This window comes from Apodemus sylvaticus, chromosome 23 (assembly GCF_947179515.1).
Source record: "Apodemus sylvaticus chromosome 23, mApoSyl1.1, whole genome shotgun sequence".
Classification (NCBI taxonomy): domain Eukaryota; kingdom Metazoa; phylum Chordata; class Mammalia; order Rodentia; family Muridae; genus Apodemus; species Apodemus sylvaticus.
Genome location: NC_067494.1, coordinates 4,668,802 through 4,690,482, shown reverse-complemented (window position 1 = coordinate 4,690,482; position 21,681 = coordinate 4,668,802). Strand labels below are relative to the sequence as shown.

The window sequence follows — 21,681 nt, the reverse complement described above, 5'->3', positions numbered from 1 at the left end:
AATTATTTCTGATAAACTCTAGTATTTATTAAATTATAAAGTTTTTTTTAATCAAAAAAAATGCGGACTAAGAGAAACCTCAAAGTACAAGGACAAGACAGCAAATCTTATGGAAAGGAACGCCATAAAGTGTGTTATAGATTCTGAAACTTATTAGCTGTAGCTTTACATTTCTATCTCAATAAGACCAACTATAAAGTAGTTGTTAGTCATCTATTTTTAAATCCCAAATTCACATCTATTTTCCACATTAAGCTTCCTGCTCATAATGATATCAGATATCTCACAGGTGCCAAATTTTATTGAAAGTTTATACCAATCCATGCAGAAAAATAAGGTAGTGCAAGAATCAGATGAGGACCATTAATGCACAGGGACACACTAGCAAAAAGAACTAAAGACTTAAAAAAATACACTATAAAGTAAACAGATGTCAAGAAAACTGTGTTATACTGAACAGCTCTCAACTATCAACACCTCAATTCCTCACATTAAATAAATTTCAGCAGAGACATGTTAGACATTTTAATTTCAGATCTGTCCTTCCCATATCCCTTCCCACCCAACTCCCACAATGCACTACTAAGGATGAGTATAATGTTATGTGGGCAGAAATTTACAGGTATCCATTTTACCCTTGAGTGTGGTGCTGAAGACATTTGTTTAGACCTCTGTCACTGTGCACTGTCCATCAGGCCTTCTAGATCTGACATTGACACTCATGGTCCCACCCCCTGCAACAGATCGGTCAGTTCCTGATCGGTCTGGCCGTTCAGCTACTGTCTGGTTTGCACTTGAAACCAAAAGTCTCTGCTGGGTGAAGGAGTGCTGTGTAACCCCCACAGGGGCATCCTCACTATCACTACTGGCATCAGATTCTGTCTCTTCAACGGAGGTATCTGGTACTCTGCCAGAAGATGGTGCTTCATGATCTTCTTCTCCTTCACCTCTGTGACTCCTTTCAGCTATGCTGTCTCCACTGAGTTGTAAATGAGCAAAAGAGTCTTCCAAAGAAGTGCCTGCATCAGGGGATGGTGTTACAGGGCTGGTTAACTGACCATCAACTGATGTTAGGGGCCTCGTAGAAGATGGCACTGGAAGCTGAACAGAAGCTCCAGTCTGTGCTGATCCACTGTCCGCACCATCAGCAGAACTCTCTCTTGCTAGATTTACATTATTGGTATCACAGTCCAGCCTTAGTCCAGCTACTCCCTTCTTTGGTATATCTATTATATCTCTCTTAATCTTCCTGCGACGTCCATGTTCATTTCTCCTATATTGAACCATGTTTTCAAGATCAGCAACATACAGAAATCCAGCAATTAACATTTCCGTGTTCTTTTTACCTTTGGAAAAAGCATCTTCTAGTTCCCGACTAGTGCGCTCATCATACTGCCACCACCCATTCCTTCCTTCATAATACCACGCATATTCACCATTTCCTCTGCTTGCAGCCTTAAGTTCTTCTGGTGACAACAAGGTTGGTTTGTCAAGAAAATCCTCAGGAATCTCTTGTCGACAAAGAGCACATCGCTTCCCAAGCCACGAAGCACCCTTTACACACAGATAACAGAAAACATGCTTACAGGGCAGACTGACTGGGTGAACACATGTTTGTAGACAAATGGCACATTCAGGAACTGTCAGAGAAGGTGCAGTATTAGAACAGGATTCATTCCCCTTCTTATTTGTAGGAAGCATATTTATTGAGTGATCAATTTCACCACAGCCGGCCATCCTATGGAAATGAGAAAAAAAAGTTATATTATAAAATATAATTTTATTATATTTTAATTTACTAGTTCAGAATATACTCAGTAAGCCATTCCATGCAAACCAGATGCTATATAAGATAAAACAAACAAACATATAGAGACCAGCAAATTCAAAGCTGGCTTGGGCTAATATAATGTTCTTATTGCAAACACAAGGGTAGGGAAGTGAAAGAAAAGAGCAAAAACTTGATATACATAAAAAACCTTTTTCATTTGTAGTTGTATGTTGACATAGGAACCAATGAAAAGTATAGTTATTAAGCAGAAAAGCAAAAATAAACCAAAGCATATACAACATCTTAAATACCAAGACAGAATTAAATGCAAACATTTGAAAACATGAAATCTACTCCACGTTGGCTTCAGAATCAGTATGAAGAGGATTAAGAAAACAGCTAGGTTCTTCAAACTACAGCTCCAGACAACAGCAATTTGCAGCCCTCATTTTAATTAGCACTTGGGTGACATTCCTAGATGTTTATTCAAGCCAGTCATTTAGCTCCGAAACTGCACTTACACCTCAATGCATTCAAAAGATCAGTAAGTCATATTAATATCCCATCTGCCCAAACCATGTAATATCCATTCGACCTTTCAGGTCATCACACATCAGTCACTAAATCACTACGTATGCCTCTGAATTCAGCCGTACTCTGTCCTCAAAGGTGGATGTTAGAATAATGCAGAATCTCTTAGGATCCTTAAATGGTCTGGCTGCCACTTCATCTATCAAGATTTCCTCTTGCCAGGTATCGAGCCATCTTGTGGACTCTGCAGTGTGATATATGTGTTACCATACAACCTTGCAAATCTTTACTAAAACAAAACATTTTTTTAAAAAGCAAAACCACGATCACACCATATTTTAAAACAGAAATTTTAAAGTTTTATTTTGATTAAGCTCCAATGTCTAGATAAAACTTTTTCAATACAAGGTACTTACACATACCCTGTCGATATGAGAAGGCTCTTTCAGTGTGTGCATCAGTTGTGAGGAAGCACAACAAAGAGCCAAAGAGTGGATGGCTGTTACGCACCCGGCAGAGAAAGTCACCATCACTGGGCAGTGAGACCAGTGCTAAACAGGAAACCTGAAAACCCAAGTCTCACTGTCCTTTATTAACTACATGCTTTAAGTCATTCACATAAACAAGTAGCTTAAATTTCCTTACTTGAAAATTACATGGATTCAGGCTAAAAAAAAAAAAAAAAAGATTTCTAAATTTAGTATCTAAAGTTCTATTAAAGTTCCACATAGAACTGAGAGAAAAATATAAAATTTGCTGACAGGGAGGGAAAGAAAATATTTGCCAACTTGGATGTAGTCAACACTGATTAAAAACTTTGGAACTCTGATTTATGTAGATGTATATGTACATACAGAGGCACCTGCACAGAGGTGAGTTGAAGGCTCCTGGTCACCTAGATCTGGAATTTCAGGTAGTGAGCTTCTAGAAGTGACTGCAGGGAACTGAACTCTGGTCCCTACAAGGTTTGCAAACAATTCACTGCTGAGCCCTCTCTCCAGTCTGGGCACTTAGAATCTTTGCCTTAGTAAGTACCTACTAACATCTACAGGTACATTAACAGTGCTGCAGTCTAATGACAAATAGGAAACATATATGTGCAAGGAGAGAAATCACAAACATGATGTACTGAAAATGTGTTAAGAGTGTTCACTTCGGCAGCACATGTACTAAAATTGGTGATACAGAGAAGATCAGAATGGCCCCTGTGCAAGGATAACATGCAAATTCATGAAGCAGAGTATAAAGCTCCAAATGTATATAACTCCTGAAGAAATTAACTAAAGCTGAACTTTCCTGTTTAAAAAAAAAAGGCAGGGGAAGAAAAGAAAATGTTTTAATATAGTAAAGGCAATGAGCAGAGATGAATGGCTATAAGTTATGAAGTTTGAGATGGGCAAGTGGGGGCCTGGACAGTGGAGATCCAGTACATAAGTACTAAATTAAGTAAACCTTCAAGGAGATGGAAGTCAGCCTGAAAACAAATCATAAAAGCCTTATTTTCACCAGGCTAAAGAAACATGACTTGTTATTCCATAGATAAAAAACCACAGGTAAAAAGAAAACAGCTGACTAGACACAGGAACAAAGACTAAAGAATGGAGGTGACAATCCCAGAGATTCGAAATCACTTTTTCATTCTGCCATGCTAAACACTGACTATTTCAAACTAGACTACTGTAAGGATTTGTGCACTTTGTCCTAGATCACTCCAAACTAGGTCCAGGCTATAAAAGTGCTTACACTCTCAAAATTGAGGACAACATCATTTGCCTTTCAATCTCATATCCTATTATTCTGCCTTTTCCTATAACACTGGTTTCTCAAAAGACACATGTTCAAAATTATACTAATTTGTAAGTTAGACTGAACTCAAAATAAAGGACATATCCAGTACCTATATAAAGAAATGACAGAAATACTTAATGTATATATTATTTTTCAACCCTTAATGACATTACCAAGCCCCCTTTCCAGAAATGCTATGTTATAGTAATCAGGAAAGTGTAACTTCTAACTCATTAAGCAAATACAACTTAATGTACTTCTCACTCTAGGAGCTTAAAATTGTCATGCTTTAAAGATCTAATGTGAAACAAAAGAATTAACAAGGGTAAGCATAAGCTTGCTAACTCCTTAATATCAACAACATCTTTCTCTCCTGGTCTGACTCAAATGAATTGACTATGTACACTGATAGGGTCTCAAAAAACTTCAGTCCTTGATATTTAAATCAAAGAAATTAATTCTAATTTAATTCCTTTTCCCCCATGTGTGCATGTAAACTCAAGCATGTGATCTTGTGCACATAGAGACCCAAGGCTGACTTCAGAAGTCTTTCTCAATTGCTCTTCACCTTCTCCGAGGTAGTGTCTGTGAACAAAACTACAGCTCACCATTATGGCTGGTCTGGCTAGCCAGCTTGCTCTAGGGATGTCTCTGCATTCCAAGAGCTGGAATTACAAGCTATCTTACCCACCCTGCATTTCTGTGAGGGCCAAGGATCCGAACTATGGCCCTTACATTTGTACAGCAAACTCTTTATGAGGACAAGAACATCAGGGAGTACAAAGAAGGAAATAGTTACCTGCAGGGAGGGGACACATTAAATATATAACATGCACTTTGTAAGAAGTGTGCAAAGACTTATCCTCCCTTAATGAGTTCAGACACTTATTCTCACTGCTAATAGGTCTTAAACAGTTTTAGGTCACAATCTTATTAAGAATGTGATAGAATCTTATTTTAAAGGTTAAAATTGGTCTACATATATAACCATCCAGTTATATAGTAACTTGTAACTATATATATGGTTGGTTACTATATAACTGGATGGTTTCAAGTCAGCAACACATACATGGTTCTTAAAAACATGGAAATGAGTGGCAAGAGCAGGAAAAACAGGTACAAAACCTTGGGTTACCCAACACTTCAAATCATAAGCAATTTTTAAGATATTTCAAAAATGTCCAGGGGAAGAGAGGAAACAGACATCCCCACAAAATGCTGAGGGGCATCAGCCAAAGCAAGTAAGAGTAGAAACCCCTAAGCTATGCTGCGTAGCTCCACTCACTGATTCTGCTTCGACTATCTGAGATCACCAAGTTTGTTCCAGTAACTTAGCCAAGACATCTTTATTTCCTATTGCCGCAAAGAGGGTTATGAGATTTCCTCACCCCTCCTAGTTATAAAACACCCTGATTCCTGTTATCACTGATCAATTACACAGCCAAAGAGTCATTGGCAAAGCATAGCTGTGTTTGCACTCTGCCTCCCTGTCATTTACTCCTGGTTCAGGATGGGGTTCTGTTGGTCATTTGCAAAACTAACCCCTTAGATTTTGTAATCATTACCTTGTTCTAACTCCTCTAGAACTCTGACTAGCAACTCAAAATTAATGACCTCCTTTACCTTAATAACTTGAACCCATTCTTTTTCTAAAACCGTATGTTTTCATTTGGATTTTAGCACATTCTCAATTCATCTCAAGTTTCTTTTTCCCTTTTCTCTAGTACCCCTTCAGTATCAGTACTCTTTTGAGATTGGAGGTATTCCCTGTTGTAGACATTATATGCATGGTCAGTATTCTGAGTATCTCATGGGTATGGGCCTATATGACTTCTCACACCTCACATCTGGAAACACTTCATCTCAGACCTGTATTTCTGATTCAGTATTCCAAAATTCCACCTCAAAACTCTCTATGCACTTGAACTTGAATGTGACTAAAAACAAACTTATCTGCTCCCTAAATCCTGTATATATTTTTTCTCTCCACCTTGGACAAATCACCATTATTACTGCTCACATAACCCCTAGCCACAAGTCCCTTAAGAATCTGCCTCTTCATTCCTAATACTGTGAACTTAATTCCTGACCTTAAGCTACCCCTTGCACAAAATACAAGCCTTCCAATAGACTTCAGTCTTCTTTCTTCATAGCTTCTCCTCTGCTCAGACATGCTTACTGGTCATCTCTCAACCTTTAAGAGTTTCTCCTAGATATGAATCCAATACAAGTTCCCAGGCATAAAATTGCACTAAATAGTTAAAATCTTAGATATGCCATTTTTCTTTATGTTAACACTTGCCAACCTTGCCTAACAATAGGAATTAACTAGTGTGTTCTTTCTGAACCCAGGGTTTAATAATAGTTGTTATAGAAGCCATAATAGAAAAAGAAACTCACCAAGATGCTAAGACTTCATTTCCCAAAGGAGCAGAAGGGTTTTTAGCCATTTAGGAAAAGACTGACCCCAGCTAGCTCACTCTAGTCATTTTATTCAAACCTTATACAAGGTTTATCAGTGCTAGGAATTTCCAACTACCAAAGTTATCTTGCCCTTGCTGCCCAAGAGAGCAGACAACCCACACAATCCCAGTCTCTTTTGACCATGGCTAGCCATAATCAAAAGTAAGAATTCCAGGTTTGCCAGGAGTGTCTTAGGGCTAGGATTTGTGCAGCTGCAAGCTTTCACGTACCACCAAGTCTAGATTTTCTAGGGAGACAACATTTCTTCAAGGTTCATACAGTCTCAAAACAATTTCTCAGCCTCTACTGACTAGTGCGATCATAGCAAAGGCTTTGCTGAAACATTTCACTCAAAGCCAACCACAAAGGCCTTATGATACATTTCACTCAAAGTCAGACACAAAGGCTTTACTTTACATATAACTACACGTGTCCCGAGGGATTATACTTACAGAAATTTGGTAAACACTGTTGTAGGGAAATGCCTTAATTTCTCTAATTCTGCTTCTTTAGCATAGGTAAGGCTACTCTTACATTTAATGATTAAATTCAGCAACCCAAGGAAAGTCCACACCAGGTACCTGGTAATATACTAAGTATTAAATAAACATTCACTCCTTTAACTCAGATTGCTTATTCTTCCTCTACTCATATATTTTATCAGTTCTTGAGACTCTGAAGCACCTGAATGTTAGACATCTGTAGCCTTCTCTTGTTCTCTTCCCTCTCAGTCCTTTACATCTTAATCTCTTCTTCTTCTCAGCTCCAAAAGCATCTTATTGTTAATCTCAAATTGGCAGGCACCTGTACTACCATTTATTTGATAACATATTTGTCTCATCTCATTTACTAGGCTATAGTAAGTCCTCTGCTGACCAAGTCTACAGACATACAAGATTAAGTCTACCCATGCACCATACACATGGTTGGCTGGAGGCATCTGCCTCAGCTGTAGGGAGTTTGCCTAGCAAGCACAAGGCCAAGGTCCTGAATGTGATCTCCAGTGGGGTGTGGGTGTGGAGTATGCAATCCACAAGATTCACTGGTTCCAATAGGAAGAAAGTGACTTGTGGCACCATTTTCTTTTATTCAGTTCTCAACACTGACTTGAATGATACAGTCAAACTTTTAATGGCAGAGTTATTGTACTGAAAAGGGGCTAACAAACTAATTTCTGTGTCCAATTTGGAGACTGTGAAATAGTATCTGCAAAAGTCGCTCTGGTCCAGGAATATCAACACTGTACTGAACAAGACTAAAAAGCAACAAGGTTTCATTTCCCATGATCTAGAACGACAGTGTTGATTGTAGGAAATATTTCATTAATATGATGAACTTTAAGATGATCAGGTTCAAGGCTGTCAAATCCCTGAAGGCATATTACACAAAACCTAGATGGCAGGGAAAGACAACTAATATGAATAAAAAATGGTGTACTATTTTCTAAATCTAAACACAAATATAACAGTACACAGGCCTCCAGTTTTTTAGACTTATCATAGTATCCCTACGTGGAAACTTAGAAATCTTGATTATAATCATTTAGCATGCATAGGACTGCTTTCTCTATAAAGCACAGGTAAGTCAATAAAATTTCATTTTGCATAATTAAAACTAAATACAAGTATTTTTCTCTATTTATCCTACTCACTCCATTGGAGCTTCGGAGAAGCTGTGACGCTCTAGAGGCTATACTTACATTTCCATCACAGATCCCACAGGCACTGGTCACAAAAACAAAGCATCTTCTTTACCAGCTGTCAGCTAATTTGTAGTGATTTCTCTTGCACTGCTGGTTCATTCTCTGTGCTACAAAAGAAAAACAGTATCTATAGTAATCCCTCTACATACTAAGATCAATAGAATTAAGTATGATCGTTTAACTAAATATACGTGGCAATTTTTATTTTTATTGTTTTAATCTTTATTTTTAAATTAAAGTTGAAGACAAGAAACCACTGCTATTAACACAGTGGAGGATCTAGCAGACAAATTAGACTGAAGAAACAGTAAAGCTGTACAAAGTAACAGAATAAGATTTCAAAATACATTTCTCACTTTTGCTGATAGAAAATAAACTATTTTCTCTATAAGGAGAAGTTGAATAACCAAGTCCAGCAAAGTTGTAGACTGTAAGTCACACACACATACACATATGCATACATAGACACACACACCACATACCTCAAGCAATCACCCAACAACAAAACACCTGCAGTGTGTTCCTAGATAATAGCAGTCAACAAAATTGAAATTAAAGAAAAAGACCATTGAAAGTAATAAATTTGGTTTGGATTGACTTAACCAAAGCTTGTCTGAAAAATGATAAAATATTAATGTCATAAATAAAATAGGGCTGAGTAAGTAAAAAAAAAAAAAAAAAAAAAAAAAGGTAGCCAGTGATTATAACCTGGAGACCATAAGAAGACAAATACTCTTCAGAGTGGTCTACAGACTGAATAAATTCCTGTTAAAATTTTACCAGCCTTTTTGCATAAATAGAAAAGCTAGTCCTTAAATTCAAAGAATCTTGAAAAATAAGAGTAAAGTTCAACAACTTTACATTATGAAAGAGTAAATTCATAATTTACTACAAAACCAAAATACTAGCATATTTTGGTATGGAATTATGCAGAGCCAAATGCAATTATGAATCAAGAAAAGATGGATCCAGGTAAGGGTGGCACATGCCTTTAATCCCAGCACTTGGGAGCACTTTATTTATTTATTTATCTTATGAGGACATTTAATTGGGCTGGTTTACAGGTTCAGAGGTTCAGTCCATTATCACAATGCAGGATTTTTTTTTTTTTTTTTTTTTGGGCAGGCGGATTTCTGAGTTCAAAGCCAGCCTGGTCTATAGAATGAGTTCCAGGATAGCCAGGGCTACACAGAGAAACCCTGTCTTAAAAAAAAAAAAGAAAGAGCGAGAGAGAACGAGAGAGCGAGAGAGAGAACGAGAGAGAGAGAGAGAGAGAGAGAGAGAGAGAGAGGGAGAGGGAGAGAGAGGGAGAGAGAGAGAGAGAGAGAGAGAGAGAGAGAAAGAGAGGGAGAGCGAGAGAACAGAGGGCTCAGCAGCTGAGAGCATGTACTGGTTCTTGGCAGAGGTGCTGGTTTGGGGCAGAGCTCAGCACCCATACAACCTGTACTGTCAGTTATGTGAAACCTAATGTCCTCTTTTGGTCTCCATAGACTGTTACATATATGGGATACACATAAACTTATATAAGCACATACACATAAAAATATGTAAATAAATCTTTTCACCAAATGCAGAAATAAACATATTTCTGTTCAAATGATCTTTGGGAAGTTATATCAAGAATATTCAATAGGGAAAGAGTATTTCCTCAATAAATATTGGGATAACCCAATTTAGACATGCAACCAACTCAGGCCACACTTCACACAACATCTAAAAATTAACTCAAAGAGGATCAACGACCAAATTATCATAATCAAATCCTTAAAATGTTAGAAGCCAATAGAGTGCAAATTCTTCTTCCATTGGAACACACAACACCATTAGCACAGAGAACAAGGAATATATAAATCGAACCTTATCAGAATATAAAGAAAAAATTCAACAACTTATAGAAAGGAAGAACAGTTTTGAAAATCAAGACTTAATTTTCAGACTACTTAAAGAACTCTTACAATTCAATGAATAAACAAAACTAAGTAAGAAACAGGCTTGAGAAATCATTTTTTAGAAGAAAATGACCAATGAGCACATGAAAAGTTATTCAGTCTTGGCAGTCATTAGGAAAATGTAAATCAGACTCATAGCAATGTAGCTACCATTTTTTACAAAGAGCTATAACTTTTACAAAGTGAAAATAAATACATGTGGCTGAGGATGCAGTAAAGTTACACCTGTAGTGACTGCTAGTAGAAGTGTAATATGATGTCACCCCTGCGAATCTTTGATAATTATTATACCCTCCCCCCAGCAATTGCACTGCTAGATCCATACCAAAAGAAAACTAGGACTCACAGGCTTTCATACGACAAACTTCATAACAGAATTACAGTGGAAAGATGAACACAAGTGTCTCTTTGCAGATATATGGATAAAGGAAACTGGCAATTGCAGTATTCAGAGCAAAAGAATGCAGTTTGTCCAATACAGATGCAAACTGAAAACATCTTACTAAAGTCAAATGAGTCAGACACAAAGGGAGAAATAATATATTCAGTCCTGTATGAATAGAGAACTTCATAGGTCATCAGAGACCAAAAGAGGAGAGAGAACAGGGAGCTCCTGTCTCAAAAGTACATAGTTTCTGTCTGGAATATGAAATGCTTCCAGAAATACACAGAAAGAATGACTATCCAACACCGTTAATAAAATTAGCTATTTTGAGTGTACATTTACACAAATGGTTAAAGAGTATGGCTTGTTTCTTAAAATTCTACTACAACACACATTTTAAGTGAAATAATCAAGTTGTGTATGAACCCAGTCAAAGTGGCAACAAAGTGTCAATAATCCACTCTTAATACTGAGTGTCACTGCCTTCCAGCACTGGTGCCATTAGCACATTACCTAATGGATACTGTTATTTATTTTACTACAGCCTGTCCAGGGAATCAAAAAGCACCCCAGCCTCTAGTTGTCATATCGTATTCCTTCCTGCGGCTTACCTACTTCAAGAGGCATGTCATTCCAAGAAAAACTTACTTAACATCATGCATGTGATCACTAAAGCACTGACCAACCTCACAGTAAGTAAATCTGAAAGGGGAGAGATGTGGAGTCTGTTTCAGTTCCATAAGCCTCTCATGACTGCAAACTATCTTGCTAACCTAAGACTCTGATAGCGAAAAGTAAATGTAGCACCTGTGGCCTCTGCAAAATACAATGTTTGAGGTTACTCTGGCTTTAGGTAACATGGCTGCCACCTCTCTACTCTTCCTAACCCTTTTACACCCGGCCTTTGTGGTTCTGTGGTGCGAGTAAGTAAGTTCAGTGGCACCACACAGGATTATTTACGCAAGTCCCTCCCACAGCCCATTTTCTCACAATGCCATCTGCAGGTCAGAGGGAAACATTCCACTGTGTCAACATGGCTTCCTCTGCACACCACCACTGGCTGTGCTGACGTCCTCATTTCACTACTTCTCATCCTCTTTATGCTATCTGCTGGCAGCCCCACAATCCTACTTAACTGTCCCTGAGAATGAACAGCCCAACTTCTCAGATGTCCTTAAACCATGCTCCAGGATTCATTTATTAGAAACAAGTACACAGCTTCTTAAAAGAATGCATTTTGGGGCCCTCCCACTGTAGATTCTAGGCTAGAGATACTGATGAAATGAGTCTAAAAAACATAAAACTGCCCTTCATTTTCAACCTCTACACTCCTAAATTCAAATCACTTTACTTTCTCTCAGTAATAAAGTACTACTTGGCATTGTCATCTAAAAGAAGTCCCATTCCCATTCTCAGACCACAAGTGCTGGCCTTTCCAGATAATGTCCTATTCCCACACCTGCTCTTTGGTTATGGAGACCTCTGGCCACTTACCCATCTTCTTTCCTTTATACAGTTCCTGATGTCATTTCCTTTCCTGACCAATCTAGAATCATCTGAAAGTTCTTCCCTAACAAAACCCTGTTTTCGTCTCCTCTGTGGTATATATATAAACACCTACCTCTGCTGAATCTTGCAATGTGCCATTTTAGTTTCCATGCCTTAGCCACTTAATGGTCAGAGAAAAAGAGAAGACACTATTTACTACCTTCTCTGGCCCTACATACTGTCACACCAAATCCTGTCATTTTGTAAATTGAACAGTCTGGGAATTTCCTACGGACTATTACATAACCAGCCTTAAGTTCATTCATGAAGTCTCTGAGTAATACATTGGAAAAAATGGATCATGGTCTTCCTAAACTAGAAGCCAAATTTTAGTTTTCCTGTCTATTCAATAAAGGCAAACTCCTTAGGAAAATGAAGGCTTTAGGTCTCTGAACCCAAAATAAATAAGTCCCTTTTATTTATCCTTGGCAACCAACCTTCTACATTAATACCAAAGTTATACTAAAGTACTCAATCCTCCAAAGAGTTCTCGATAATTCTGTCTATCTTCCTGCCTTTAAAAGTTGTCCTCTTTTACAGTTTATAAAATGTCCAACGATGTTCACTGCACTGCACAGGAATGGTCACTCAAAGTATTTCCCTCTCCCGTATTTTATGTATTTTTCTATTATAGAACTTAGCATGAGTATTGGCATTATTAATTTATGTAGACTTTTTCACAGAATGAGGACATGACATGTTATATCTTTAAAGGTTGGTAAACTGCCAATCAATTTGTATTGATTTCAACTGGTCTGTTTAAATACCACAATACTTAAGCCACATAAAATACCTGAGTTCCCTCTGAGAAGGCAATCTTCTGGAAACTACCACATACAAAAAGAGAATCCTTTAGAGAACCCACAATGTAACTGAGCATTACAGCTACAGCTCTAGAATCTGTCATCTTTCTATCTTTTAGCAAGCACAAAATTCACCTGGCTAATGAATACTTAAGGATTGTCCAGAATCTAGATAAAAACCCAAGAATAAGGTAAAATTGTTGTGGTCTCATATTTCTTATAAAAATGTTGGCAAATCATTGCTTAGAAGTAGGAAAGGTGCCTTTTTCCTCTCACTGAAATACAGAGAAAAAAAATGTTCCTATTTTTAATTCTCTCCTTCCATTTATTTACTTATGTATGTTTCTCTTTAGTAAAAAACAACTGTTCCTGCCTATTCACTTACCTATCTTGTCCATAAATATTTAATTTCTGCAACTGGTTTGTACTTAAAAGATCAAAGCAAACAGAAGCAAAGAGGTTTCAAAATAACCAATATAAATCTTTTAAGAACACCTGCATTTGGACACCTAAGTAGGTTGCAGTCTTTTACAGAACTAGCTACTCAGTAAACACCAGCGAAAATCTACTAGAACAAGGGGTTCTCTTCACAATCCTATCCTGTCCTTAACAGAACCCACTCACCCTACCACACCTATCTACTGTACGTATGGTTAGCAGTTAAAAAAAAAAAAACTTCCTAAGGGACCACAAGGAACATGCCTGTATGATTTCTCATTAACTAATGATATCTTTTCAAAACATGGTTAAAATACATTTACTTTGCCTGATACATCTTTTGCACTCTATATTTTTTCTGTCCTTAAAAACCTAAAAGATAGAACTCAGAAATTCTTTTAATAAATTATTAAGCTATTGATTTTTATTACTTCCTCCAAAGATCGTTAACAATAAACTCAAATACTACCATATTTATTCAGTGCATACTTACAATTGTTTTACTCCAGTTATACATTCATTTTCAAACTCTTTGGGTCTCATAGACAAACTTTATCAAAGTATTCCATCAACAACCCTGACTGAAGCTAAATGGGAATAACTACACATGTAAACCCAATGTACTTAGCATCTCTGTGAGGGCAGAGTACTTATGTTTTCTAAAACCTTGCAGGTTATGGTGACTTTGGAAAATGATCTAAGATGCCTACAGACATCGAGGTCTCAGACGACCAGCAGCAACAGCACCACTAGACGGTTCCCTAGAAATGACACTCTGAATCCTGAGAGTGAGACCTCCTGGCTACTCATGTGCCCGCTCAAGTCAGCAAAGCACTGGCAATCAGTTTGGCCACTGAATCCTCAAAACAGCCTTGAAATTGGGACTATGTAATTTACAAAGATGGAATATCAAGATCAGAAGGCTAACTGAAAGTCTAGAAGCGAGTGATACTTTTAAGATGAGATGCAAATTCAAGCATACATCTTTAAAAAGAGAAAAACAAACAAAAAGAAAAACAAAACTGTCCTAGCACTGGAGAGGCAAAAGCAGAGAGATTGTCAGGAGTTCCAGGCCAGTTTGAGGCTTTATCTCAACACACACACACACACACACACACACACACACACACACACACACACACTCAATCTCTCTCTCTCTCTCTCTCTCTCTCTCTCTCTCTCTCTCTTTCATAAAGGAAAAAAAAGAGGAGGGGAGGGGAGGGGAGGGGAGGCACACACCACAAAGAAACAATCTTTCTCCTAGGAAAAAATAACATTATCTTACAACAAGCCAGCATCTAATTTCAAATTTCTAGTTACATTAAGGCTAATAAAAAGAAACAGGTTAAATTAATTTTAAAGTGTATTTTATATAACTCAGTGTATCTACAGTATTATCACTTCAATATGTATCCAATAATAAAATCATAATAGGATAATTTGTGTGTGTGTATGTGTGTGTATTCTGAAATCCATATATACTTGATATTCTGCACAACTCAGACCTGAGTACCAAGTGCTCCAGGAGTCTACCATCCACACCAAAGTGATCTACAATATCTTATGTATTGACACACTTCCCTTAAAACATGAAGCTGACAAACTGTTACTTGCTGAACAGAAAAACTGAACTACGTGCTAAATACAGATCAAGCAAACAGAAACAAACCAAAAAAAAAACCCTGTATACATTGTGTTGTGATAGGTTTAAGGTGCCAAACTGGTCCATTACTATAATCTTGCAAACTATAATATCAAAAGGCAGAAAACAGGATATACATGTCATGTAACACTCAGGGGTCAGATGAAGTAACCAGCAAATAATTTTCACATTATTTCAAACACGATGTATTTGAAGCCAAAAAGTGTTTTTATTTTACTCAAAAGAGGATTTTTAAGGGGGGGGGGGGTTGCTAACCTAAGTGTCAGAAATAATTTAGCAAACATATATAATTCAAATATGCATAATTCCTCCCCCAATGATTTTTAAATTAAACGAACTCAATACAGATGAATAAAGTAGCATGAAAACAGAAAAGAAACAAGGTTCTTTAGCAACTGTGGAGGAAAAAGTGACAGACTGATTTTATATAACTATGTTTATAGATTAGCAATTAATTTAGATCTTTATCCATTAATCCAGCTACATTAAACAGAACCTGAAAAAGTCATATTTTATTACTTTAAAATTGTAATCACTGAAGAAATTTAAATTATAATTACTTGAATACATTGTTAATGCCTAATGTAAATATTTAGGATTAATATTATGATTAATAATATAAATAATTAGGATTAATTTTAAGTCAGCCAAACTTTATAAAAGCACATTTTCCCTAGATAAACTTGAATAAATATTGGTCCTTTAAGAAAAAATAGGCGAATCAAAGAAAAAGATGAGCATATTACAATATAAATAGACATATAAATGTCAAATTACATACACTTGAATATTTTCTGCTTTTCCTATTTAAAGTTAAGGTGTAATAAAATAAGAATTACTCAAAACAGAATGTAGTGTATAGAAAACATATCAATGATAGGGCGACTACTTCATACTCATTATGTGTATATGTTTACTTACATATGTGTCTATATAAACACAGGAAAAATGAGTGGGGGTCAGGTGGGATTTAACAAACACATCTTAAAATTTCTTAAGAAAGATTCCCAAATTCAAAAGTACATAACTGTTACAATGTGTCAGTTTTTGTGCTTCATCATCAAATCGGCTTTCTTTAACAGTCTAAGTTAAGCTTGGAAGCAGGTGTGAGAACTCACCTCAGTTAAGTTGGGCTCCATACTTGGAGGGACCTTTGTGTCTTGTGTACAACTGTCCTTAACAAGCATCATCCTATGACTCTACTGTCTCAGTCCTCATATCTAAGTGTAAGTCTTAAATTCCTTCTCTCCAAAGTGGGCTTTGCATTTATTTCATTAACTCATGAGATATAAATATTAGTTTATATGTACATTTAGTACATGTAACCTCATCTAACAGATGTTTCAGGCTGGCCGACATTCTGTAAATAAGAAGTCCTCTTATTAACTGATGTGTGACCTTCGTGGAGTCATCCCTATGTTTTGTTACTTCTGCTCTCCCCTCTGTAATTCCACAACTCTGAACGTTTTAATTAACAGGCCTTTAACAACAGGTTTTGTATTAACTAACTAGAAAGGTAAATGAGAGTGTACAAAAAAGCAAAGGAAGCTGTAGACTAACATAGTGTCTATGCTCAAACCGACTGTTTCTAATCCACCCAGCAGTTCCCCAAATACAGACTCTGTGACAACCAGGCAAGGGAGTAGAAAAGACTCGGTATCTTCCAACTCTCATACTGATAGGAAAATGTGTTAAGTCCTTCAAACTCATATATGGCTAACAGAAAATATGTTTTAAACAGATGGATATGAAAAAGTTCTTCCAATTATTTTCTTCTTTCAAGTCAATGTCAACAGTTCCAAAGTGGCACTTTACTACCTGACATGTCTCCTTCAAAAATATGATAGATACATGTATCATTTATTTTTGCATTCCTCTATCTAAAGGCCAGTTATTTGGGCCAAACATTTCCCCATGATGACAACTCTACTCAGTTTTTAAACAGCATAAAACAGAAACCCTCAAACATTTAAGTGCCAGGGTTTTCATTCTGTCCCCATTACACAGGCCCATTTAAGACATAAATAAACACGAGTGTTTAACTCTATGATATCCAAGACTCAAGCAAACATATCTAAAACTCCATCTCTACTGTAGAAGTTACTCTTGAGTTTTCTCTAAAATGAGATTTACTTCACCTATTTTCATGTGTTTTTTTACAGCTCCCAGACTCTTTACACGCTATAACTACTAGTATGTGTGGGTCGTTTTCTTAATTTGTTCCTTAATATGCCATGTCCTTTAAAAGTCTAATGATACAGATCATTTACTGCCACGTTCTACTTATTCAAATTCTATGACAATGCGTGCCTTTCAATGCTCAAGCACCAGGTGCACATCCAGTTTGCAAAACAACTCACACACACACACACACACACACCCTGGCACCTCAAATGTTAATCAAAGAACGAAGTCTTTTCTATGTCCTTTTTCTTTCTTCTTCCCTAAGTTCTCTAGTATTTCGATGTTGCAAAAAGAAAACAAAATGCTGAAAATCTGTGAAGAGCTCAAAGAGCACCCTGAGAACAGACAAAATGTAGTTGTCAGAATGCGAGTGCTAACTTACAGTGGGGAACATCTTACCTAATTAGAGGACGGTTCCATTTCCACATCCTCAAAAACAATGTCACACAGCCCTTTCTCTTAAAAAAAGAAAAAAAGAAAAAAGTCCAGGAAAATAAGACAGCGACAACAATGGGGAGCCCGTGCGCTTACAGATGGGATGGAGGGTAAGGGAGAGAACTCCGCATCGCATCCAGCACCCAGAACAAAGCGACAGCCGGGGCTCTCAAGATGCACCCGGCTAGGGAGGCCCAACTGGTATCCTGACACCTCAGGGTGGTTTCGGGTTTGGGGAGCCATCAAAACAAGACCGCTCGGCGGCTTCCGCCAGCGCAAGGAGGAGGGGACGACGCCGGGCACTGGGCAAGACCCAGAGACGCGGCGGCGGCGGCGGCGGGGCAGGCGGAAGACGGCATGCAGCCCGTGGCCGGCTGAGGCCCGGTCGAGCCCGCTGGAGCTGCCCGCAGCCCGGCCTGCCTGCGCAGTAATGGCCGGGGCCGCGCCCGTCACGGTCCGGGCTGCGCCAGCTCGGCCTCCATCCGCGCGCCCGTCCGGGCCGCGCTGGCCAAGGGCGTCCCTGCCCTACCGGCCCCTGACCCGCCGCCGCCCGCCGCGGACTCCGAGCGCCGCCTCGCAGTCAACGAAGCCGCAGTGCCCCTGCCGAGGCCCGCAACCCACGGCCCCCCGCGCTCCTCACCGATCCCGCCCGGAGCCCACTTCTCGGACACCGCCGCAGCCACCTCGCAGCCTTTTCTCCTCCGCTTCGGAGCCCCGCAGCGAACGGGGACGCGCGCGGCCGTCACGTGACCGCCCGGCGCTCGAGGGGCGGGGCCGCGCCGGCGGAAGCCACGCCCCCTCCGTGAGCGCGCGCCGCGTCTCTGCGGACTGTCCACTCGCTGTGCCTTTCTAGCCCTTGCTGCGCCTGACCCGGCTGCTCCCTGTCCCTGTTTTGGTTCTCCCTCGCCCTCTGCACGGCGCACCTTGTGGCCTCCTGGTTCTGAACCGGCGGAGGTCCGTCTAGGTGGCTTGTGGGAGGAAGCTAGACGTTCAGGACCAGGAAGAAGAGCCTTCCCAAAACTTAGCCTTGGGCTAAGTCCTGAGTTTCCTTTGGCCTTGCCCTTAGCGAGAGACTATGGCTTGTTCCTTATTTAAAAGGCACCCGAAAAGGCACTGCGTGGACTGCATGGGTCCCCGGAATGCTCCGATTTTTTCATCTCACAAATGGTTAGATATGTAATGGGGGAGGGAGCGTGCTGGGTTCTCAACAAGTCTTTTGAACCCTAACAGCATAGGAAGCTAGAAGAAGAAATTAATCATCCTATGAATCTAGAATAAATTTCATGGGTTACTTTTATGGCAAGCATATGGTATTAAACATCAAAATCTAGTCGTTGTTCATTTTAACCGGCACATGATCTTTTTCAGAACGGGGTTTTCTCTTCTTGAAGTTACACAAAGAGGACTAGCGAACCTTTTCACCTTTGAAAGTTATTTCGGCATTCTTTAACTGGTTGCATTGTGCTTGCAACAATGTTGCATTTTAAGGTTTCATTAACTGTTTGAATTCAGGACTGATAAATATACCGGGTACTTATTTACAGGATCTCTATAAAGCAAGGCCTTTCTCTCTGATCCAAAGGAAGAGCTCATCTGCTTAACATTAGTAGCTGTAAATCCAGAGCATGGATTCGGGTTACTCAATCAGTTGTTATAGGAAATATTATATGAACTTTCATAACCACAAAAAAAAGTTATATATCAATGTACATTGAAAGGGATAGGACACTGAATAGGTGGGTGGGTATGAGCAAGCATGTGAGTCTATTTCATAGGCTTCAGGTGTTAGAATATTCTTAATTTCGAAGGGATCTAGCGGTAGAGGTTTGATTTACCCCGCTTGAGGATCTGGGTTCAATCCCTAGTACCATTCAAGGGAAGGTGTTGGGGCGGGGGGGAATTAAAAATGTTGATGGAAGCTACTGGCTAGCTAAGGTTCAACAATACATACCAAACAGTCAAAAAATGTTAGATCGGATGATACAAGAATTAGTAGCAAATGGTTACTATGGCGATTATGGGGTATAGGGGAGGAGGGGCGCAAATATTTGTTATTGTTTGCAGCATTCTCCTGAACCACTATCAGAAAGTGGTTAGTCAGCCACTCAGTCCACAGGATCTCCCACAAGACTGTGGCTTCTTTAGGGAAACACGCACATAACACACACACACAATGTGTAAATGTCTCTTGATGCCAGCTACTTGAATAAATTTTCTTCTAAGTAATACTATTTTTTATAACTTTAATTAATGTACACATATCGGGAGACATGCCATTTAAGCTTAGTTCCCTGTCATATCCTCTTATTTTTAATTATAGCGGTATTCAATACATGTATATAATAGTTGCAAAATAATAGCAACATTTTGACACGTTCGTCAGGATTCAAGCTTGAAGAAACAATAGCAGTACTACAGATACACAGGCCTTATTCTGGGCAGGCTGATCTCAATACAATAATCTGATGCATCTGTTGCTATTCTCATCTTACAGAACTGCCACACACCTGGGGGTTGAATTCAGGTAGAGACTCCATGCAGATGTATGCTCAAATTTATTTCTGGATTAGGAAATGACTTCCATAAAGTCCTGTTTGAGAGATCAAATATTAGACAGATCATAAATATTTTGCCTGGCCCCTACATCTATTAGGAAAAAGCTTTCTTATGCTGTCCTTCAGTCTCTCTAGGTGCATAAGGGGCACAGAATAAGTGGCTGGAGTCTTATTTTGTCTGCTTACTGAAAACAAAAAAACGTGAGACAGACAGAAATGAGGATTCAGAAACATAACAAAATACTCTCTCAGATTCAGCCCTTTCCCACAACCATGTCAATACATGCTTCAGTATCTATGTCTCAACACACATTTAGTTTTTTCTCTTTTGTTGCATATACATTTTGCAAATAATTTCTTGGCTCTTTCCATCTTCAAAATACACTCAGGATCCTACTACTTTTTATGCTGACTTCAATCACAGTATCTCTAAACCAAACTTGAGTGAGGTTATACCATACTTCTGAATACACATACATAACCCCCTTTGGCTTACCAACACAAAGACAAATCAAAAGTCCTCCTTTTGGGTGTCCACCCTACTTAATGATCTCCCAGACCTCCCACAACACCCCTATACAAACTCTCTGTTACATTCTTTGCTAGCCACTTCCCCTTTTTTGATCTGTGTGTGTGTGTGTGTGTGTACGCGCTCAAATACCTTGCAGTCCAAATACCTTTCATATCACTCACTATCATTTCTTATTCTCCTTTCCATTTTCTCTCATACTTAGAGCAGTATTCATAGATCCCTTGTAATGGATGTTATGTTTAACTCACCCAAATTCATTGCATTCTTCTCTGGGCCAAAGCATAGAACCCAAAAGGGTGAAACTTTGTGATAATTTATATGGCATGTTGGTTAATCTTTTCAACTTCCTGGGATTTTTGAATCACCGTGGAAACAAATCTCTGGGCATACCATTTGGATTATCTAGATTAGGTTAATTTGAGTGGGAAGATTTGTCCTAAATGTGGGTGGTACCATTTCATGAGCAAGGGTCACTCTTGATCTAAATACAAAGAGATTCAAGCACCAGCTGTCACAGTATCTGCTTCTTGCTTGTGGATAAACTGTAATCAACCACCTCTAGCTTCAGCTGTTGTTTCTTCCCAGCCTGGTGACTATACCCTAGAACTGTGCACCAAAACCAACTTTTTAAAAAAGGTCCTTTCTGTTTTTAATTCTCATCTTACAGAACTGCCACACAACTGGGGTTTGAATTCAGGTAGAGACTCCATGCAAATGTATACTCAAATTTATTTCTGGATTAGGAAATGACTTCCATAAAGTCCTATTTGAGAGAGCAAATATCAGACAGATCATACCAATTGCAGGAATAGTGTGTGCCATTATGTAGACAAGTTCCCCACAAAAGCTACAAATGTTTGAATGAATACAAGTATGCCCATGAGAAGATGTATGTGTGTCAGTATGCATGTACTCCTTGACAGGCTGAAAAATA

The 21,681-nt window shown here is 38.7% G+C and overlaps 1 protein-coding gene and 1 non-coding gene across 3 annotated transcripts; one reads left to right on the top strand and one right to left on the bottom strand.

Moving 5' to 3' along the window:
• Window positions 1-2: 2 nt before the first annotated feature.
• On the bottom strand, window positions 3-18,412 carry Rnf146 (ring finger protein 146). Of its 2 annotated transcripts, XM_052169209.1 has the most exons (4): window positions 18,301-18,403; window positions 17,625-17,683; window positions 8,253-8,362; window positions 3-1,738 (listed from the first exon to the last, which is right to left on the bottom strand). In XM_052169209.1, exons 3-4 carry the CDS (start codon window positions 8,258-8,260, stop codon window positions 664-666), a joined length of 1,083 nt encoding a protein of 360 aa, XP_052025169.1. In that variant the 5' UTR covers window positions 8,261-8,362; window positions 17,625-17,683; window positions 18,301-18,403; the 3' UTR covers window positions 3-663. The 2 variants fall into 2 exon arrangements, with proteins under 2 accessions (XP_052025169.1, XP_052025168.1); XM_052169208.1 differs by lacking the exon at window positions 17,625-17,683 and having other exon boundaries at window positions 18,301-18,412.
• Window positions 3,448-3,552, top strand: LOC127674273 (U6 spliceosomal RNA). Its single transcript, XR_007975324.1, has one exon. It is a non-coding gene; the product is annotated as a U6 spliceosomal RNA (small nuclear RNA).
• Window positions 18,413-21,681: the final 3,269 nt, after the last annotated feature.